We start from the raw sequence: 21,586 nt of genomic DNA, 5'->3' as shown, positions 1-21,586 counted from the left end.
TTATGATGGGAGTATATTCACAAATATCTCTTCCTGATTTTCATCTTCTGTCATTTGTTCCAAAATCCTGTCAATGGAAATAAATTCCGATGACGGGTTGCACTCCGCAGGCTGTGGCCCACTTGAAAACAACAATTTGGACATTTGCTCCTTCTTAGCTTGTATATCATATGTGCCCTTCTCTTGTGTTCCTTCTCCGATTAGATTGTTAGTCTGGACAATCTTTTGCTGACCAATTCGATATGCATGTCCAATCGCCTGCCTTTGGACAGAAGGGTTGCACACAACATCGAGGAGCACCACACGCGACGCTCCAAACAGGGTGATACCTTCTCCACACACCTTGGTCCACGCAAGCATCACCTTGGCCTCGCTCTCCATATCATTGTAGTCCACCATCAAGGCCTTGCGGGCTTTAACAGAGAAATTTCCACTCATATACATGAGCTCGTTGAGTTTAGTCCAGTTGAACTCTTTCCTCAGTTGTTCCATGATCAAGTCCAATGGTTCAAGAAACTGGCTAAACACAAGCACTCGCTCTTTTAAAGCTTCACTACTGGAATTTTCGTCTTTGCCGAGTGTTAGGCTCTTTCCCGAGTGCAATATGTTAGGCAGTCGGCAATAGTATCTTTGCTGAGTTCCTACCCAAGAAGTAATCGGCAGAAATAAAAACTCGGCAAACAGGTACTTTGCCGAGTATCGTCAATGAAACGCTCGGTAAAACAACAAAACTCGGCAACCAGGGTGTTGCCGAGTGCTAAACTCGGAAAAAGGGAGTCTTTGCCGAGTGTCCCACTCGGCGAATGGGGGTCTTAGCTACAATGCATTGTTTTGGCTGTAGCAGTTGCATAAGACCTCGGATGAAGATGCTTCAAAAATCAAAGTTGCTCATTTTGATGAGACTGATAATTTTTTGTTGAGGATTTTACATTTGATGCCATATTATTTACACTTTTTCCATGAAAAAAATTGTATCAAATGACCAACACAAAGACCATATTCATTCCATAGTTTATGATAATGTGGTGAACTTGGGCATATAGGTGAATCTTTCCATCACAAACAATGTTGCCAAATAGAGTTTTGAACATTTTGTACAAAAATATCATTTTCTATTTTCTAAGTATAAAAAAGGTGTATTTTTTGTGAGGCAATTACAAAAACCAGGGTGCAAAATGGCTCTATCCCAAGTTTCACATGAAGTAGACCATATTTGATGGATAACTACCATGTGTTATTTATTTTCTAGGTCTCTAGTTACTTTCGCACATTTAAATCACTTTATGCTGATTTCCCGAAAGTAATTCAATTTGAAGTGCAATTGTGTGATAGCTCTGTCCTAAAAATTAGCAAACAACATTTTTGGTACACAAGTAGTAATTGTAGGAGATATGCCATAGAGGCAATAATAAATGTTATTGATTATCTCCCTGTTCATAATTATGTTTATGTTCCATGCTATAACTGCTTTGGTTCCCGAGCCCGTATATCCATAAAGGCTCTGGGGAGAACCCATATGCACGTGTGGAATAATAAACGGTAAAATGTATTCCTAGTCGTGCCTCTAAGACTAGCTCAAGTGTTGCATGATGATTATGTTTTCCCAATCATGGGCATGTCTATGCCAAGCAACTTTGAGGGCACAATGTCAGGAAGGACATTTGTGTTGAATCGACCCGAATTGATGTTATGCTATGAGATACATTCGTCACAAGTTAATGGTTTATAACACAGAGATAGTTAATGTTTGCATAATTCCTTAGACCATGAGAGTATCGAGTTTCTTCATGCTTGCTTCATGAACACTGGGGTTTGTTAAACGTCATCCGTAACTGGATGGCTATTACAGCGGCTTACGGGTTCATGGGAAAGTATGTTAAGTAACTTGATAGCTCGAGATTGTGATTTGCTCCTCCGACGATGGAGAGATATACTCGGGCCCTCTCGGTGTTACGGTGTCCATCATCGTCTGGCCAGACACTTTGTGATTTGATCACGGGGATGCCGGAACACGAAACGAGAAACGAGAACAAAACCGGTAACGAGGTAACTTGCATAGTGGACAAAGTGTTGGCCCACGGGGATGCAATAAATCTCACCTCAGGTGTTTGTGATATATCGTGAAGCAATAGGAATAGCACACGGCAACTGGAGGTTCACTCGAATATTTAATCGTGTGGGTATAGGGGTCAATATGGGTGTCCACGGCTCCGATGTTGATCATTGATCGGAACGGGTTCCGGGTCATGTCTATACTTCACCGAACCTATAGGGTCACACGCTTAAGTGTCATCTATCTGCTGAATACTAGACAGGGACTGAGAGAAAATCACCGAAAAAGTTTCGGACACCGGAAAAGTTTCGGACAGCGGAAAAGTTCCGCAGAGAGAGGTCACCGGATGAGTTCCGGTGAAACTGAAAGGTTGTTTCAGGGGATACCATAAAGTCAAATTGGTTTCAGCACATGCCTGATAATTCTTGGAGGATGCCAGAATCATTCTGGAAGCTTTCTGGAATTTTCTGGGATAATAACCGGATATGCTCCGGAGCTGCCGGAACCACTTCAGATGTTTTTCGCAGATGAAATTCACTAATCTGAAATTGTTTCAGAACGAATCCAAAATCATTTTAGTGGGTACTGGAATTATTCTAAGACCCACAGAAATATTTTCGGATTTAGTGGACGCGAAAAATTGTCTTCATGAATAGTGCAAACGCATTCTTGTTTGCTTTTCGCAGATGAAAATCACTAAACCGAAATTGTTTCGGAACGCGTTGAAAATTATTTTAGTGGGTACTGGAAATGTTCTGAGCCCACATAAATATTTTCACTTCAAACGGACGCTGAAAAATGTCGTCATGAATAGTGAAAGTGCTTTTTGCTTGGCTTCTTGGAGAAGCCACCTTGAGGGCCTTTTTTGTATTTCCCCCCTTGGCTTCTTGGAGAAGCCACCCTTGGGCTTGGCCTATAAATAGGGGTGGAGGGGGCTGCCTAAAGGATCATCCCTTGCTCTCATACACATGCCATGCATTATCTGGCTTCTTCTCTCCCTCCCACGAAAAGAGTTTCATAGAGCCGTAAGGCTGTCTGGGTTCCGGCAGGAACTAGTTCTGGACGGCGAAGCCCTGCCGGATAGATGACACCGTATGTGTGCAACTCTGTAGAGAGATCGTAGTTTCGGTCTTAGTTCGTGAGTGCCTCCCGAAGGGCTGTCCGTGTGACCGTCCGAGTTTCGAAGGTCCTCCCGAAGGGCTGTCTAAGTGACCATTCGAGTTTCGAAGGTCCTCCCGAAGGGCTGTCCGCGATACCGTCCGGGGGGCTGTTCGACCGCCTCCCGGAGGGTTGTCTGAGGAGCAGATGAGGGTATACATCCTTGCGGTTGGGAGGTTGTAAATCCTTGGTGCGGGGATCTGCACCGCCGATCGTCATCGACTCTACTTCCCGCTGCGCTATGAGTCGGTAACGAAAAAGATCAAACCATGTATGCAGTCTCCATAGTGGTCCTGGGCTTGTGCGTAGGTCGGAAAAATTTTGTTTTCTGCTGCGTTCCCCTTCAGTAATTATATCGAAGAACCACTTATAGTTTGGAAATGTTCAACTCCTTGCTATAATGCCGGTCCATTTGACCCCTTTTGAAAAAAATGAAAGAAAATGAATAGAAGTTCAGAACTGCAATCCTTTCGCATGGACTCCTTTTATATGTACTATTTGTGAGGAAAAATGACTAACTTACATTACGAAAATTTTGAAAAAAAGTCCTTCACAAAATGGGCTATGAAGTATGGAAATTCATGACTTTCAAGCCAGACCATTAAGGTGAGGACCATATTCATTGCATAGTTTACGATAATGTGGTGAACTCGGATATATAGGTGCATATTGGCATTGCAAACAATGTTGCAAAATAGAGTTTTCAACTTTTTAAACAATAAAATCATTTTATATTTTCTATGTGTCAAAAATGGGTATTTTTTTGTGAAGCAAGTAAATAAACAAGGGTCCAAATTGGTACCACTCAAATTTTCACATAAAGTAGACCGTATGTAAGGGACAATTCCCAAGTTCTATAAATTTTGTAGATCTCTCAATATCACAATGTCGCCTCTCCTCAAGCCAACATCCAACATGTCGACCTGCTTCGACTAGTCAGCTGACATGGAGGCTTTGATCCCTAGGCTGGACCGAGGGCTTCGACTCGTCAGCTGACCGTGCCGCCTCTTCTTCAAGCCAACATACAACACGCTGACCTGATTCGACTCGTTAGCTGACCGTGCCGCCTCTTCTTCAAGACAACATCCAAAAAGACAGAATTTCCAAGACGTACATGGAATTTACACATTTTGAAAAGCACGACTTCATTTTTACAAAAGTGGATGATACATTTTGACCAAAGTAAAGCTGAACTTTTTCTTCAGGTTGTTCTCGTGCAGGAGTCGGGTCCATTGTCCGGGTAATCATTTTCCATCTCCCGACGATAGAATACGGGCAACTCGAGTCAGGCTCTAAGTACCTTCTACGCACATTGTAGATTGAAGTGTTGCAATTATTGCTGGGAAGGACGAAAAAGTGTGAAGCACACATAACATACATCAAACATTGTGTGGATGCCTTCTAAAAAACAAAAACAAACAAATTGTACTGATGGAATATGATATCGGTATACATGACATACATACTATCAAGACAAGCCAGCAGACCCATTAGGTCTGAGGCATCCAGCATGTTCTATCCGAGATTGAAAAATAATACACTTGTCAATATGAAAATGAACAGAGATCGACCATAACAAATATAAAGCTAGAACATTAGAAATGTGAACACAAGATTAGAGCGCCTCATCATTTAGATGGTCAGACTTGTGTGAGCCTAGCTATAGCTATGGGCTGGTGCACGGAGTGTGTGTGTGCACTCCTTACGGCATGAGCAATGGAAGCACCTGAATGGTGTTGCCCCATCTTCCAGATAGGTATAAAAATTGTTGGGCTTCTATTTTAAAAAATCACCCAAAGGAGGCGTACCGCATACACGATCTCAATTTAGAATTTCTATTTTCATGACCTTGCAAATAATTTTACTTCTTTTGTTCAAGAATCCATAAATTCAGAATTTGATATAACGCGTGCTTGTCCACAAATGATATAGAAGTATAAGAACCACAACAAATATGGAAATTGCAACATTCTGATCTTAGCAGTTCCCACTTACCAGAGATCTATAAGTTCCATTGTTACTATGATGGGAGTATATTCACAAAAAATATCTTTCAGATTTTCATCTTCTGTCATTTGTTCCAAAATCCTGTCAATGGAAATAAATTCCGATGACGGGTTGCACTCAGCAGGCTATGGCTCACTTGAAAACAACAATTTGGACATTTGCTCCTTCTTAGCTTGTATATCATATTTGCTCTTCTGTTGTTTTCTTCTCCGATTAGATTGTTTGTATGGACAATCTTTTGCTGACCAATTCAATATGCACGTCCAATCGCCTGCCTTTGGACAAAAGGGTTGCACGCAACATCGAGGATCACCACACGGGACGCTCCAAAGAGGGTGATACCTTCTCCACACACCTTGGTCCATGCAAGCATCACCTTGGCCTCACTCTCCATATCATTGAAGTCCACCATCAAGGCCTTGCGGGTTTTAACAGAGAAATTTCCACTCATATACATGAGCTCGTTGCGTTTAGTCTAGTTGAACTCTTTCCTCGGCTGTTCTACGATCAAGTCCAATGGTTCAAGAAACTGGCTAAACACAAGCACTCGCTCTTTTAAAGCTTCACTACTGGAATTTTCGTCTTTGCCGAGTTGTAGTCTCTTTCCCGAGTGCAATATGTTAGGCTGTCGGGAATAGTATCTTTGCTGAGTTCCTACCCAAGAAGTAATCGTCAGAAATAAAAACTCGGCAAACAGGTACTTTGCCGAGTATCGTCAACGAAACGCTTGGTAAAACAACAAAACTCGGCAACCAGGGTGTTGCCGAGTGCTAAACTCGGAAAAAGGGAGTCTTTGCCGAGTGTCCCACTCGGCAAAAGGGGGTCTTAGCTACATTGCATTGTTTTGGCTGTAGCAGTTGCATACGACCTTGGATGAGACTGATAATTTTTTGTCGACAATTTTACATTTGATGCACTATTATTTACACTTTTTCCATGAAAACATGTGTCTCAAATGACCAACGCAATGACCATATTTATTCCATAGTTTATGATAATGTGGTGAACTTGTGCATATAGGTGAATCTTTCCATCACAAACAATGTTGCCAAATAGAGTTTTGAACTTTTTGTACAAAAATATCATTTTCTATTTTCTAAGTATAAAAAGGTGTATTTTTTGTGAGGCAATTACAAAAACCAGGGTGCAAAATGGCTCTATCCCAATTTTCAGATGAAGTGGACCATATTTGATGGATAACTACCACGTGTTATTTATTTTCTAGGTATCTAGTTACTTTCGCACATTTAAATCACTTTATGCTGATTTCCCGAAAGTAATTCAATTTGAAGTGCAATTGTGTGATAGCTCTGTCCTAAAAATTAGCAAACAACATTTTTAGGTACACAAGTAGTAATTATATAGTTTATGATAATGTGGTGAACTCGGATATATAGGTGCATATTGGCATTGCAAACAATGTTGCCAAATAGATTTTTAAACTTTTTATACAACAAAATCATTTTCTATTTTCTATGTGTCAAAAATGGGTATTTTTTGTGAAGCATGTACAAAAACCAGGGTGCAAATTGGTACCACTCTAATTTTCAAATAAAGTAGACCGTATGTGTTGGACAATCCCAAATTCTCTAAATTTTCTAGATCTCTCAATATCACCATGTCGCCTCTTCTTCAAGCCAACATCCAACAAGCCGACCTGCTTCGACTCGTCAGCTGACATGGAGGCTTTGACCCCTCGGCTGGACCGGGGCTTCGCCTCTTCTTCACGCCAACATACAACACGCCGACCTGCTTTGACTTGTTAGTTGAACGTGCCGCCTCTTCTTCAAGACAACATCCAAACAGCCAAAATTTCAAAGGCGTACATGGAATTTACACATTTTGAAATGCACGACTTCATTTTTACAAAAGTGGATGACATTTTGACCAAAATAAAGCTGTACTTTTTCTTCAGGTTGTTCTCGTGCAGGAGTCGGGTCCTTTGTCCAGGTAATAATTTTCCATCTCCCGGCGATAGACAACGGGCAACTCGAGTCAGGCTCTCAGCACCTTCTACGCACATTGTAGATTGAAGTGTAGCAATTGTTGTTGGGAAGGATGAAAAAGTGTGAAGCACACATGACATACATCAAACATTGTGTTGATGCCTTCTAAAAAACCAAAACAGACAAATTGGACTGATGGAATATGATGTCGGTATACATGACATACATACAATTAGGACATGCTAGCAGACCCCTTAGGTCTGAGACATCCAGCCTGTTCTATCCCAGAATGAAAAATAATACACTTGTCAATTTGGAAATGAACAGAGATCGACCATAACAAATATAAAGCTAGAACATTAGAAATGTGAACACAAGATGAGAGCGCCGCGTCATTTATATAGTCAGACTTGTGTGAGCATTAGAAATGTGAACATTAGAATTTCTATTTTCAATACCTTGCAAATAATTTTACTTCCTTTGTTGAAGAATCGCTAAATTCAGAATTTGATAGAACACGTGCTTGTCCACAAATGATACAAAAGGATAAGTACCACCAACAAATATGGAAATTGCAACATTCTGATCTTAGAAACTCCGACTTACCAGAAATCTATAAGTTCTATTGTTACTACGATGGGAGTATATTCACAAAAATCCATTTCAGATTTTCATCTTCTGTCATTCCAAAATCTTGTCAATGGAAATAAATTCTGATGACGGGTTGCACTCCGCAGGCTGTGGCTCACTTGAAAACAACAATTTGCCCTCTCTTGTGTTCCTTCTCTGATTAGATTGTATGTGTGGACAATCTTTTGCTGACCAATCCGATATGCACGTCCAATCGCTGCCTTTAAACAGAAGGGTTGCACACAACATCGAGGAGCACCACACGCGATGCTCCAAACAGGGAGATACCTTCTCCACACACCTTGGTCCATGCAAGCATTACCTTAGCCTCGCTCTCCATATAATTGAAGTCAACCAACAAGGCCTTGCGGGTTTTAACGGAGACATTTCAACTCATATACGGGAGCTCGTTGCGTTTAGTCCAGCTGAACTCTTTCCTCGGCTGTTCCATGATCAAGTCCAATGGTTCAAGAAACTGGCTAAACGAAAGCACTCGCTCTTTTAAAGCTTCACTACTGGAAATTTCCTCTTTTCCGAGTGTTACGCTCTTTCCCGAGTGCAATATGTTAGGCAGTCGACAATAGTATCTTTGCTTAGTTCCTACCAAAGAAGTAATCGGCAGAAATTAAAACTCGGCAAACAGGTACTTTGCCAGTTATCGTCAATGAAACGCTCGGTAAAACAACAAAACTCGGCAAATAGGGTGTTGTCGAGTGCTAAACTCGGAAAAAGGGAGTCTTTGCTGAGTGTCCCACTCAGCAAAAGGGGGTCTTAGCTACAATGCATTGTTTTGGCTGTAGCAGTTGCATACGACCTCGGTTGAAGATGCTTAAAAAATCAAAATTGTTCATTTTGATGAGACTGATAATTTTATGTCGACAATTTTACATTTCATGCCATATTATTTACACTTTTTTGCATGAAAAATTTGGTCTCAAATGACCGACGCACTGACCATATTCATTCCATAGTTTATGATAATGTGGTGAACATGGCATATAGGTGAATCTTTCCATTACAAACAATGTTGCCAAATAGAGTTTTGAACTTTTGTAAGAAAATATCATTTTCTATTTATTAAGTATCAAAAATGTGTATTCTTTGTGAGGCAATTACAAAAATAGGGTGCAAAATGGCTCTATCCCAATTTTCACATGTAGAAGACCATATTTGATGGACAACTACCAAGTGTTATTGATTTTCTAGGTCTCTAGTTACTTTCGCACATTTAAATCACTTTATGCTGATTTCCCCAAAGTAATTCAATTTGAACTGCAATTATGCGATAGCTCTGTGCCAGAAATTAGCAAACAACATTTTTAGGTACACAAGTAGTCATTATATCGAATGGCCAGCAAGCAGAAAAAGGACTGACGTCTTGGGGCGCGCTAGCGCGCGTACTCTTCTTTTGCGAGACTCCTTCCAAATCCACCACTTACTTGAACCACTTATAGTTTGGAAATGTTCAACTCCTTGCTATAATGCCGGTCATCTTGACCCCTTTTGAGGAAATGAAAGAAAATGAATAAAAGTTTAAAAACTACAATCCTTTCGCATGGACTCCTTTTATATGTACTAATTGTGAGGAAAAATGCCTAACTTACATTACGACAATTTTGAAATAAAATCCTTCACAAAATGGGGTATGAAGTATGGAAATTCATGACTTTCAAGCAAAACGATTCAGGTGAGGACCATATTCATTGCATAGTTTACGATAATGTGGTGAACTCGGATATATAGGTGCAAATTGGCATTGCAAACAATGTTGCCAAATAGAGTTTTCAACTTTTTAAACAACAAAATCATTTTCTATTTTCTATGTGTCAAAAATGGGTTTTTTTAAGCATGTACAAACACCAGGGTGCAAATTGGTACCACTCTAATTTTCACATAATGTAGATCATATGTATTGGGCAATCCCAAATTCTTTAAATTTTCTAGATCTCTCAATATCACCATGTCGCCTCTTCTTCAAGCCAACATCCAACATGTCGACCTGCTTCGACTCGTCAACTGACATGGAGGCTTTGACCCCTCGACTGGACCGGGGGCTTTGACTCGTCAGCTGACCATGCCGCCTCTTCTTGAGGCGAACATACAACACGCCGACCTACTTCGACTCATTAGCTGACCGTGCCGCATCTTCTTCAAGACAACATCCAAAAAGCCAAAATTTTGAAGACGTACAGGGAATTTACACAATTTGAAAAGCACGACATCATTTTTACAAAAGTGGATGATACATTTTGACCAAAATAAAGCTGAACTTTTTCTTCGGGTTGTTCTCGTGCAGGAGTCGGGCACATTGTCCGGGTAATCATTTTCCATCTCCCGGTGATAGACAACGGCCAACTCGAGTCAGCCTCTCAACACCTTCTACGCACATTGTGGATTGATGTGTAGCAATTGTTGTTGGGAACGATGAAAAAGTGTCAAGCACACATGACATACATCAAACATTGTGTTGATGCCTTCTAAGAAAACCAAAACTAACAAATTGGACTGATGGAATATGATATCGGTATTCATGACATACATCGAATCAAGACGTGCCAGCAGACCCCTTAGGTCTGAGGCATCCAGCCTGTTCTATCCCAAATTGATAAATAATACACTTGTCAATTTGGAAATGAACAGAGATCGACCATAACAAATATAAAGCTAGAACATTAGAAATGTGAACACAAGATGAGAGCCCCTCATCATTTATATGGTCGGACTTGTGCGAACCTAGCTATAGCTATGGGCAGATCCATGGAGTGTGTATATACAGTCCTTACGGCATGAGTAATGGAAGCACCTGAATGGTGCTGCCCCATCTTCCAGATAGGTATAAAAATTGTAGGGCTGCCATTTTCAAATTTGTTTCACCCAAAGGAGGCGTACCACATACACGATCTCAATTTAGAATTTCTATTGTCAAGACCTTACAAATAATTTTACTTCTTTTGTTCAAGAATCCATAAATTCGGAATTTGATAGAACGCCTGCTTGTCCACAAATGTTATAAAAGGATAAGAACCACAAACAAATATGTAAATTGCAACATTATGATCTTAGAAGCTCCCACTTAACAGAGATCTATAAGTTCTATTGTTACTACGATGGGAGTATATTCACAAAAATCTCTTTCAGATTTTCATCTTCTATCATTTGTTCCAAAATCCTGTCATTGGAAATAAATGATGATGACGGGTTGCACTCCGCAGGCCGTGGCTCACTTGAAAACAAAAATTTGGACATTTGCTCCTTCTTAGCTTGTATATCTTATATTCCCTTCTCTTGTTTTCCTTCTCCGATTAGATTGTTTGTGCGGACAATCTTTTGCTGACCAATTCGATATGCACGTCCAATCGCCTGCCTTTGGATAGAAGGGTTGCACACAACATCGAGGAGCACCACACGCGACGCTCCAAAGAGGGTGATACCTTCTCCACACACCTTGGTCCAAGCAAGCATCACCTTGGCCTCGCTCTCCATATCATTGAAGTCCACCATCAAGGCCTTGCAGGTTTTAACAGAGACATTTCCACTCATATACATGAGCTCATTGTGTTTAGTCTAGTTGAACTCTTTCCTCGGCCGTTCCATGATCAAGTCCAATGGTTCAAGAAACTGGCTAAACACAAGCACTCGCTCTTTTAAAGCTTCACTACTGGAATTTTTGTCTTTGCCGAGTGTTAGGCTCTTTCCCGAGTGCAATATGTTAGGCAGTCAGCAATACTATTTTTGCCGAGTTCCTACCAAAGAAGTAATCGGCAGAAATAAAAACTCGGCAAACAGGTACTTTGCCTAGTATCATCAATGAAACGTTCGGTAAAACAACAAAACTCGGCAACCAGGGTGTTGCCGAGTGCTAAACTCGGAAAAAGGGAGTCTTTGCCAAGTGTCCCACTCGGCAAAAGGGGGTCTTAGCTACAATGCATTGTTTTGGCTGTAGCAGTTGCATACGACCTCGGATGAAGATGCTTCAAAAATCAAAGTTGTTCACTTTGATGAGACTGATAATTTTATGTCGACATCTTTCCATTTGATGCCATATTATTTAAACTTTTCCATTAAAAATTTGGTCTCAAATGACCAACGCAATGACTATATTCATTCCATAGTTTATGATAATGTGGTGAACTTGGGCATATAGGTGAATCTTTCCATTACAAACAATGTTGCCAAATAGAGTTTTGAACTTTTTGTACAAAAATATCATTTTCTATTTTATAAGTATCAAAAATGTGTATTTTTTGTGAGGAAATTACAAAAACCAGGGTGCAAAATGGCTCTATCCAAATTTTCACATGAATAGACCATATTTGATGGACAACTACCAAGTGTTATTGATTTTCTAGGTCTCTAGTTACTTTCGCACATTTAAATCACTTTATGCTGATTTCCCGAAAGTAATTCAATTTGAACAAAATTGTGTGATTGCTCTGTCCTAAAAATTGGCAAACAACACTTTTAGGTACACAAGTAGGAATTATATCGAAGAACCACTTATAGTTTGGAAATGTTCAACTCCTTGCTATAATTCCGGTCATTTTGACCCCTTTTGAAAAAATGAAAGAAAATGAATAAAAGTACAAAACCTGCAATCCTTTCGCATGGACTCCTTTTATATGTACTATTTGTGAGGAAAAATGCCTAACTTACATTATGACAATTTTGGAAAAAAAATCCTTCACAAAATGGCCTATGAAGTATATATGGAAATTCATGACTTTCAAGCCAAACGATTAAGGTGAGGACAAAATTCATTGCATAGTTTACGATAATGTGGTGTACTCGGATATATTTGTGCAAATTGGCATTGCAAACAATGTTGCCAAATAGAGTTTTCAAATTTTTATACAATAAAATCATTTTCTATTTTCTATGTGCCAAAAATGGGTATTTTTTGTGAAGCATGTACAAACACCAGGGTGCAAATTGGTACCACGCTAATTTTCACATAAAGTAGACCGTATGTATTGGGCAATCGCAAATTCTATAAATTTTCTAGATCTCTCAATATCACCATGTTGCCTATTCTTCAAGCCAACATCCAACATGCCGACCTGCTTCGACTCGTCAGCTGACATGGAGGCTTTGACCACTCGGCTAGACAGGTGGCTTCGACTCGTCAGCTGACTGTGCCGCCTCTTCTTCAGGCGAACATACAACACGCCGACCTGCTTCGACTCGTTAGCTGACCGTGCCACATCTTCTTAAAGAGAACATCCAAAAAGCCAAAATTTCGAAGACGTACATGGAATTTACATATTTTGAAAAGCATGACTTCATTTTTACATAAGTGGATGATACATTTTGACCAAAATAAAGCTGAACTTTTTCTTCAGGTTGTTCTCGTGCAGGAGTCGGGTCCATTGTCCGGGTAATCATTTTCCATCTCCCGGTGATAGACAACGGGAAACTCGAGTCAGGCTCTCAGCACCTTCTACGCACATTGTGGATTGACGTGTAGCAATTGTTGTTGGGAAGGTTGAAAAAGTGTCAAGCACACATGACATACATCTAACATTGTGTTGATGCCTTCAAAAAAACAAAAAAAACAAATTGGACTGATGGAATATGATATCGGTATTCATGACATACATCGAATCAAGACATGCCAGCATACCCCTTAGGTCTCATGCATCCAGCCTGTTCTATCCCAGATTGAAAAATAATACATTTGTCAATTTGGAAATGAACAGAGATCGACCATAACAAATATAAAGCTAGAACATTAGAAATGTCAACACAGGATGAGAGCGCCTCATCATTTATATGGCCAGACTGCGAGCCTAGCTATAGCTATGGGCTGGAGCACGGAGTGTGTGTGTGCACTCCTTACGGCATGAGCAATGGAAGCACCTGAATGGTGTAGCCCCATCTTTCAGATAGGTATAAACATTGTAGGGCTGCCATTTAAAGAAAATCACCAAAAGGAGGCATACCGCATACACGATCTCAATTTAGAATTTCTATTTTCAATACCTTGCAAATAATTTTACTTCTTTTGTTGAAGAATCCATAAATTTAGAATTTGATAGAACGCGTGCTTGTCCACAAATGATATGCAAGGATAAGAACCACAAACAAATATGGAAATTGCAACATTCTGATCTTAGAAGCTCCCACTTACCAGAGATCTATAAGTTCTATTATTATTATGATGGGAGTATATTCACAAATATCTCTTTCAGATTTTCATCTTCTGTCATTTGTTCCAAAATCCTGTCAATGGAAATAAATTCCGATGACGGGTTGCACTCCGCAGGCTGTGGCCCACCTTAAAACAACAATTTGGAAATTTGCTCCTTCTTAGCTCGTATATCATATGTGCCCTTCTCTTGTGTTCCTTCTCCGATTAGATTGTTTGTATGGACAATCTTTTGCTGACCAATTCGATATGCACATCCAATCGCCTGCCTTTGGACAGAAGGGTTGCACACAACATCAAGGAGCACCACACGCGACGCTCCAAACAGGGTGATACCTTCTCCACACACCTTGGTCCATGCAAGCATCACCTTGGACTCGCTCTCCATATCATTGAAATCCACCATCAAGGCCTTGCGGGTCTTAACAGAGAAATTTCCTCTCATATACATGAGCTCATTGCGTTTAGTCCAGTTGAACTCTTTCCTCGGCTGTTCCATGATCAAGTCCAATGGTTCAAGAAACTGGCTAAACACAAGCACTCGCTCTTTTAAAGATTCACTACTGGAATTTTCGTCTTTGCCGGGTGTTAGGCTCTTTCCCGAGTGCAATATGTTAGGCAGTCGGCAATAGTATCTTTGCTGAGTTCCTACCCAAGAAGTAATCGGCAGAAATAAAAACTCGGCAAACAGGTACTTTGCCGAGTATCGTCAACGAAACGCTCGGTAAAACAACAAAACTCGGCAACCAGGGTGTTGCCGAGTGCTAAACTCGGAAAAAGGGAGTCTTTGCCGAGTGTCCCACTCGGCAAATGGGGGTCTTAGCTAGAATGCATTGTTTTGGCTGTAGCAGTTGCATACGACCTCGGATGAAGATGCTTCAAAAATCAAAGTTGCTCATTTTGATGAGACTGATAAGTTTTTATCGACGATTTTACATTTGATGCCATATTATTTACACTTTTTCCATGAAAAAATTTGTCTCAAATGACCAACACAATGACCATATTCATTGCATAGTTTATGATAATGTGGTGAACTTGGGCATATAGGTGAATCCTTCCATCACAAATAATGTTGCCAAATAGAGTCTTGAACTTTTTGTACAAAAATATCATTTTCTATTTTCTAAGTATAAAAAGGTGTATTTTTTGTGAGGCAATTACAAAAACCAGGGTGCAAAATGGCTCTATCCCAATTTTCAGATGAAGTGGACCATATTTGATGGATAACTACCACGTGTTATTTATTTTCTAGGTATCTAGTTACTTTCGCACATTTAAATCACTTTATGCTGATTTCCCGAAAGTAATTCAATTTGAAGTGCAATTGTGTGATAGCTCTGTCCTAAAAATTAGCAAACAACATTTGTGGTACACAAGTAGTAATTATATCGAAGAACCACTTATAGTTTGGAAATGTTCAACTCCTTGCTATAATGCCGGTCCATTTGACCCCTTTTGAAAAAAATGAAAGAAAATGAATAGAAGTTCAAAACTGCAATCCTTTCGCATGGACTCCTTTTATATGTACTATTTGTGAGGAAAAATGACTAACTTACATTACGAAAATTTTGAAAAAAAGTCCTTCACAAAATGGGCTATGAAGTATGGAAATTCATTACTTTCAAGCCAGGCCATTAAGGTGAGGACCATATTCATTGCATAGTTTACGATAATGTGGTGAACTCGGATATATAGGTGCATATTGGCATTGCAAACAATGTTGCAAAATAGAGTTTTCAACTTTTGAAACAATAAAATCATTTCCTATTTTCTATGTGTCAAAAATGGGTATTTTTTTGTGAAGCAAGTAAATAAACAAGGGTGCAAATTGGTACCACTCAAATTTTCACATAAAGTAGACCGTATGTAATGGACAATTCCCAAGTTCTATAAATTTTTGTAGATCTCTCAATATCACAATGTCGCCTCTCCTTCAAGCCAACATCCAACATGCCGACCTGCTTCGACTAGTCAGCTGACATGGAGGCTTTGACCCCTAGGCTGGACCGGGGGCTTCAACTCGTCAGCTGACCGTGCCGCCTCTTCTTCAAGCCAACATACAACACGCCGACCTGATTCGACTCGTTATCTGACCGTGCCGCCTCTTCTTCAAGACAACATCCGAAAAGACAGAATTTCCAAGACGTACATGGAATTTACACATTTTGAAAAGCACGACTTCATTTTTACAAAAGTGGATGATACATTTTGACCAAAGTAAAGCTGAACTTTTTCTTCAGGTTGTTCTCGTGCAGGAGTCGGGTCCATTGTCCGGGTAATCATTTTCCATCTCCCGACGATAGAATACGGGCAACTCGAGTCAAGCTCTAAGCACCTTCTACGCACATTGTAGATTGAAGTTTTGCAATTATTGCTGGGAAGGATGAAAAAGTGTGAAGCACACATGACATACATCAAACATTGTGTTGATGCCTTCTAAAAAAACAAAAACAAACAAATTGGACTGATGGAATATGATATCAGTATACATGACATACATACTATCAAGACAAGCCAGCAGACCCCTTAGGTCTAAGGCATCCAGCATGTTCTATCCGAGATTGAAAAATAATACACTTGTCAATATGAAAATGAACAGAGATCGACCATAACAAATATAAAGCTAGAACATTAGAAATGTGAACACAAGATTAGAGCGCCTCATCATTTAGATGTTCAGACTTGTGTGAGCCTAACAATAGCTATGGGCTGGTGCATGGAGTGTGTGTGTGCACTCCTTACGGCATGAGCAATGGAAGCACCTGAATGGTGTTGCCCCATCTTCCAGATAGGTATAAAATTTGTTGGGCTGCTATTTAAAAAAAATCACCCAAAGGAGGCGTACCGCATACACGATCTCAATTTAGAATTTCTATTTTCATGACCTTGCAAATAATTTTACTTCTTTTGTTCAAGAATCCATAAATTCAGAATTTGATATAACGCGTGCTTGTCCACAAATGATATAGAAGTATAAGAACCACAACAAATATGGAAATTGCAACATTCTGATCTTAGCAGTTCCCACTTACCAGAGATCTATAAGTTCCATTGTTACTACGATGGGAGTGTATTCACAAAAATATCTTTCAGATTTTCATCTTCTGTCGTTTGTTCCAAAATCCTGTCAATGGAAATAAATTCCGATGACGGGTTGCACTCCACAGGCTATGGCTCACTTGAAAACAACAATTTGGACATTTGCTCCTTCTTAGCTTGTATATCATATTTGCTCTTCTGTTGTTTTCTTCTCCGATTAGATTGTTTGTATGGACAATCTTTTGCTGACCAATTCGATATGCACGTCCAATCGCCTGCCTTTGGACAGAAGGGTTGCACGCAACATCGAGGAGCACCACACGCGACGCTCCAAAGAGGGTGATACCTTCTCCACACACCTTGGTCCATGCAAGAATCACCTTGGCCTCGCTCTCCATATCATTGAAGTCCACCATCAAGGCCTTGCGGGTTTTAACAGAGAAATTTCCACTCATATACATGAGCTCGTTGCGTTTAGTCTAGTTGAACTCTTTCCTCGGCTGTTCTATGATCAAGTCCAATGGTTCAAGAAACTGGCTAAACACAAGCACTCGCTCTTTTAAAGCTTCACTATTGGAATTTTCGTCTTTGCCGAGTGGTAGGCTCTTTCCCGAGTGCAATATGTTAGGCTGTCGGGAATAGTATCTTTGCTGAGTTCCTACCCAAGAAGTAATCGGCAGAAATAAAAACTCGGCAAACAGGTACTTTGCCGAGTATCGTCAACGAAACACTCGGTAAAACAACAAAACTCGGCAACCAGGGTGTTGCCGAGTGCTAAACTCGGAAAAAGGGAGTCTTTGCCGAGTGTCCCACTCGGCAAAAGGGGGTCTTAGCTACAATGCATTGTTTTGGCTGTAGCAGTTGCATACGACCTTGGATGAAGATGCTTCAAAAATCAAAGTTGCTCATTTTGATGAGACTGATAATTTTTTGTCGACAATTTTACATTTGATGCACTATTATTTACACTTTTTCCATGAAAATATGTGTCTCAAATGACCAACGCAATGACCATATTCATTCCATAGTTTATGATAATGTGGTAAACTTGGGCATATAGGTGAATCTTTCCATCACAAACAATGTTACCAAATAGAGTTTTGAACTTTTTCTACAAAAATATCATTTTCTATTTTCTAAGTATAAAAAATGTGTATTTTTTGTTAGGCAATTACAAAAACCAGGGTGCAAAATGGCTCTATCCCAATTTTCACATGAAGTAGACCATATTTGATGGATAACTACCATGTGGTATTTATTTACAAGGTTTCTAGTTACTTTCGCACATTTAAATCACTTTATGCTGATTTCCCGAAAGTAATTCAATTTGAAGTGCAATTGTGTGATAGCTCTGTCCTGAAAATTAGCAAACAACATTTTTAGGTACACAAGTAGTAATTATATAGTTTACGATAATTTTGTGAACTCGGATATATAGGTGCAAATTGGCATTGCAAACAATGTTGCCAAATAGAGTTTTCAACTTTTTAAACAATAAAATCATTTTCTATTTTCTATGTGTCAAAAATGGGTATTTTTTTAAGCATGTACAAACACCAGGGTGCAAATTGGTACCACTCTAATTTTCACTTAATGTAGATCATATGTATTGGACAATCCCAAATTCTATAAATTTTCTAGATCTCTCAATATCACCATGTCGCCTCTTCTTCAAGCCAACATCCAAAATGTCGACCTGCTTCGACTCGTCAACTGACATGGAGGCTTTGACCCCTCGACTGGACCGGGGGCTTCGACTCGTCAGCTGACCATGCCGCCTCTTCTTCAGGCGAACATACAACACGCCGACCTACTTCGACTCATTAGCTGACCGTGCCGCATCTTCTTCAAGACAACATCCAAAAAGCCAAAATTTTGAAGACGTACATGGAATTTACACAATTTGAAAAGCACGACTTCATTTTTACAAAAGTGGATGATACATTTTGACCAAAATAAAGCTGAACTTTTTCTTCGGGTTGTTCTCGTGCAGGAGTCGGGTCCATTGTCCGGGTAATCATTTTCCATCTCCCGGTGATAGACAACGGCCAACTCGAGTCAGGCTCTCAGCACCTTCTACGCACATTGTGGATTGATGTGTAGCAATTGTTGTTGGGAACGATGAAAAAGTGTCAAGCACACATGACATACATCAAACATTGTGTTGATGCCTTCTAAGAAAACCAAAACTAACAAATTGGACTGATGGAATATGATATCGGTATTCATGACATACAACGAATCAAGACGTGCCAGCAGACCCCTTAGGTCTGAGGCATCCAGCCTGTTCTATCCCAGATTGATAAATAATACACTTGTCAATTTGGAAATGAACAGAGATCGACCATAACAAATATAAAGCTAGAACATTAGAAATGTGAACACAAGATGAGAGCGCCTCATCATTTATATGGTCAGACTTGTGCGAACCTAGCTATAGCTATGGGCAGATCCATGGAGTGTGTGTGTGTGTGCACTCCTTACGGCATGAGCAATGGAAGCACCTGAATGGTGCTGCCCCATCTTCCAGATAGGTATAAAAATTGTAGGGCTGCCATTTTCAAATTTGTTTCACCCAAAGGAGGCGTACCACATACACGATCTCAATTTAGAATTTCTATTGTCAAGACCTTACAAATAATTTTACTTCTTTTGTTCAAGAATCCATAAATTCGGAATTTGATAGAACGCATGCTTGTCCACAAATGATATAAAAGGATAAGAACCACAAACAAATATGTAAATTGCAACATTATGATCTTAGAAGCTCCCACTTAACAGAGATCTATAAGTTCTATTGTTACTACGATGGGAGTATATTCACAAAAATCTCTTTCAGATTTTCATCTTCTATCATTTGTTCCAAAATCCTGTCAATGGAAATAAATGATGGTGACGGGTTGCACTCCGCAGGCCATGGCTCACTTGAAAACAAAAAATTGGACATTGTCTCCTTCTTAGATTCTATACCATATTTGTCCTTCTCTTGTGTTCCTTCTCCGATTAGATTGTTTGTATGGACAATCTTTTGCTGACCAATTCGATATGCACGTCCAATCGCCTGCCTTTGGACAGAAGGGTTGCACACAACATCGAGGAGCACCACACGCGACGCTCCAAAGAAGGTGATACCTTCTCCACACACCTTGGTCCAAGCAAGCATCACCTTGGCCTCGCTCTCCATATCATTGAAGTCCACCATCAAGGCCTTGCAGGTTTTAACAGAGACATTTCCACTCATATACATGAGCTCATTGTGTTTAGTCCAGTTGAACTGTTTCCTCGGCTGTTCCATGATCAAGTCCAATGGTTCAAGAAACAGGCTAAACACAAGCACTCGCTCTTTTAAAGCTTCACTACTGGAATTTTTGTCGTTGCCGAGTGTTAGGCTCTTTCCCGAGTGCAATATGTTAGGCAGTCGGCAATACTATCTTTGCCGAGTTCCTACCAAAGAAGTAATCGGCAGAAATAAAAACTCGGCAAACAGGTACTTTGCCTAGTATCATCAATGAAACGTTCGGTAAAACAACAAAACTCGGCAACCAGGGTGTTGCCGAGTGCTAAACTCAGAAAAAGGGAGTCTTTGCCAAGTGTCCCACTCGGAAAAAGGGGGTCTTAGCTACAATGCATTGTTTTGGCTGTAGCAGTTGCATACGACCTCGGATGAAGATGCTTCAAAAATCAAAGTTGTTCATTTTGATGAGACTGATAATTTTATGTCGACAACTTTCCATTTGATGCCATATTATTTAAACTTTTCCATTAAAAAATTGGTCTCAAATGACCAACGCAATGACTATATTCATTCCATAGTTTATGATAATGTGGTGAACTTGGGCATATAGGTGAATCTTTCCATTACAAACAATGTTGCCAAATAGAGTTTTGAACTTTTTCTACAAAAATATCATTTTCTATTTTATAAGTATCAAAAATGTGTATTTTTTGTGAGGAAATTACAAAAACCAGGGTGCAAAATGGCTCTATCCCAATTTTCACATGAAGTAGACCATATTTGATGGACAACTACCAAGTGTTATTGATTTTCTAGGTCTGTAGTTCCTTTCGCACATTTAAATCACTTTATGCTGATTTCCCGGAAGTAATTCAATTTGAACAAAATTGTGTGATTGCTCTGTCCTAAAAATTAGCAAACAACACTTTTAGGTACACAAGTAGTAATTATATCGAAGAACCACTTATAGTTTGGAAATGTTCAACTCCTTGCTATAATTCCAGTCATTTTGACCCCTTTTGAAAAAATGAAAGAAAATGAATAAAAGTTCAAAACCTGCAATCCTTTCGCATGGACTCCTTTTATATGTACTATTTGTGAGGAAAAATGCCTAACTTACATTATGACAATTTTGGAAAAAAAATCCTTCACAAAATGGCCTATGAAGTATATATGGAAAATCATGACTTTCAAGCCAAACGATTAAGGTGAGGACAAAATTCATTGCATAGTTTATGATAATGTGGTGAACTCGGATATATTGGTGCAAATTGGCATTGCAAACAATGTTGCCAAATAGAGTTTTCAACTTTTTATACAATAAAATCATTTTCTATTTTCTATGTGTCAAAAATGGGTAGTTTTTTGTG

The 21,586-nt window shown here is 39.7% G+C and overlaps 2 protein-coding genes and 3 pseudogenes across 2 annotated transcripts; all 5 read right to left on the bottom strand.

Annotated features, from left to right (window-relative positions):
• LOC141022275 (SNF2 domain-containing protein CLASSY 3-like) lies at positions 1–492 on the bottom strand. Its single transcript, XM_073498580.1, has one exon. It carries the CDS (start codon positions 490–492, stop codon positions 1–3), a length of 492 nt encoding a protein of 163 aa, XP_073354681.1.
• Positions 493–5,202: 4,710 nt separating this feature from the next.
• LOC141022493 (SNF2 domain-containing protein CLASSY 3-like) lies at positions 5,203–6,899 on the bottom strand (annotated as a pseudogene).
• A 3,914-nt stretch (positions 6,900–10,813) lies between these two features.
• LOC141022492 (SNF2 domain-containing protein CLASSY 3-like) lies at positions 10,814–14,438 on the bottom strand (annotated as a pseudogene).
• A 2,561-nt stretch (positions 14,439–16,999) lies between these two features.
• On the bottom strand, positions 17,000–18,701 carry LOC141022491 (SNF2 domain-containing protein CLASSY 3-like; annotated as a pseudogene).
• Positions 18,702–19,576: 875 nt separating this feature from the next.
• LOC141022274 (SNF2 domain-containing protein CLASSY 3-like) lies at positions 19,577–20,276 on the bottom strand. The gene has a single exon (XM_073498579.1). It carries the CDS (start codon positions 20,274–20,276, stop codon positions 19,785–19,787), a length of 492 nt encoding a protein of 163 aa, XP_073354680.1. The 3' UTR covers positions 19,577–19,784.
• Positions 20,277–21,586: the final 1,310 nt, after the last annotated feature.

This window comes from Aegilops tauschii, chromosome 5, assembly GCF_002575655.3.
Source record: "Aegilops tauschii subsp. strangulata cultivar AL8/78 chromosome 5, Aet v6.0, whole genome shotgun sequence".
Taxonomy (NCBI): Eukaryota; Viridiplantae; Streptophyta; class Magnoliopsida; order Poales; family Poaceae; genus Aegilops; species Aegilops tauschii.
The sequence above is the reverse complement of the archived record's forward strand: the minus strand, read 5'-3'. Positions and strand labels throughout refer to the sequence as shown.

What these genes read in the sequence shown, in the direction of transcription:
- LOC141022275 (XM_073498580.1), bottom strand. Translation starts at nt 492, where the DNA reads ATGGAACAACTGAGGAAAGAGTTCAACTGGACTAAACTCAACGAGCTC.
- LOC141022274 (XM_073498579.1), bottom strand. Translation starts at nt 20,276, where the DNA reads ATGGAACAGCCGAGGAAACAGTTCAACTGGACTAAACACAATGAGCTC.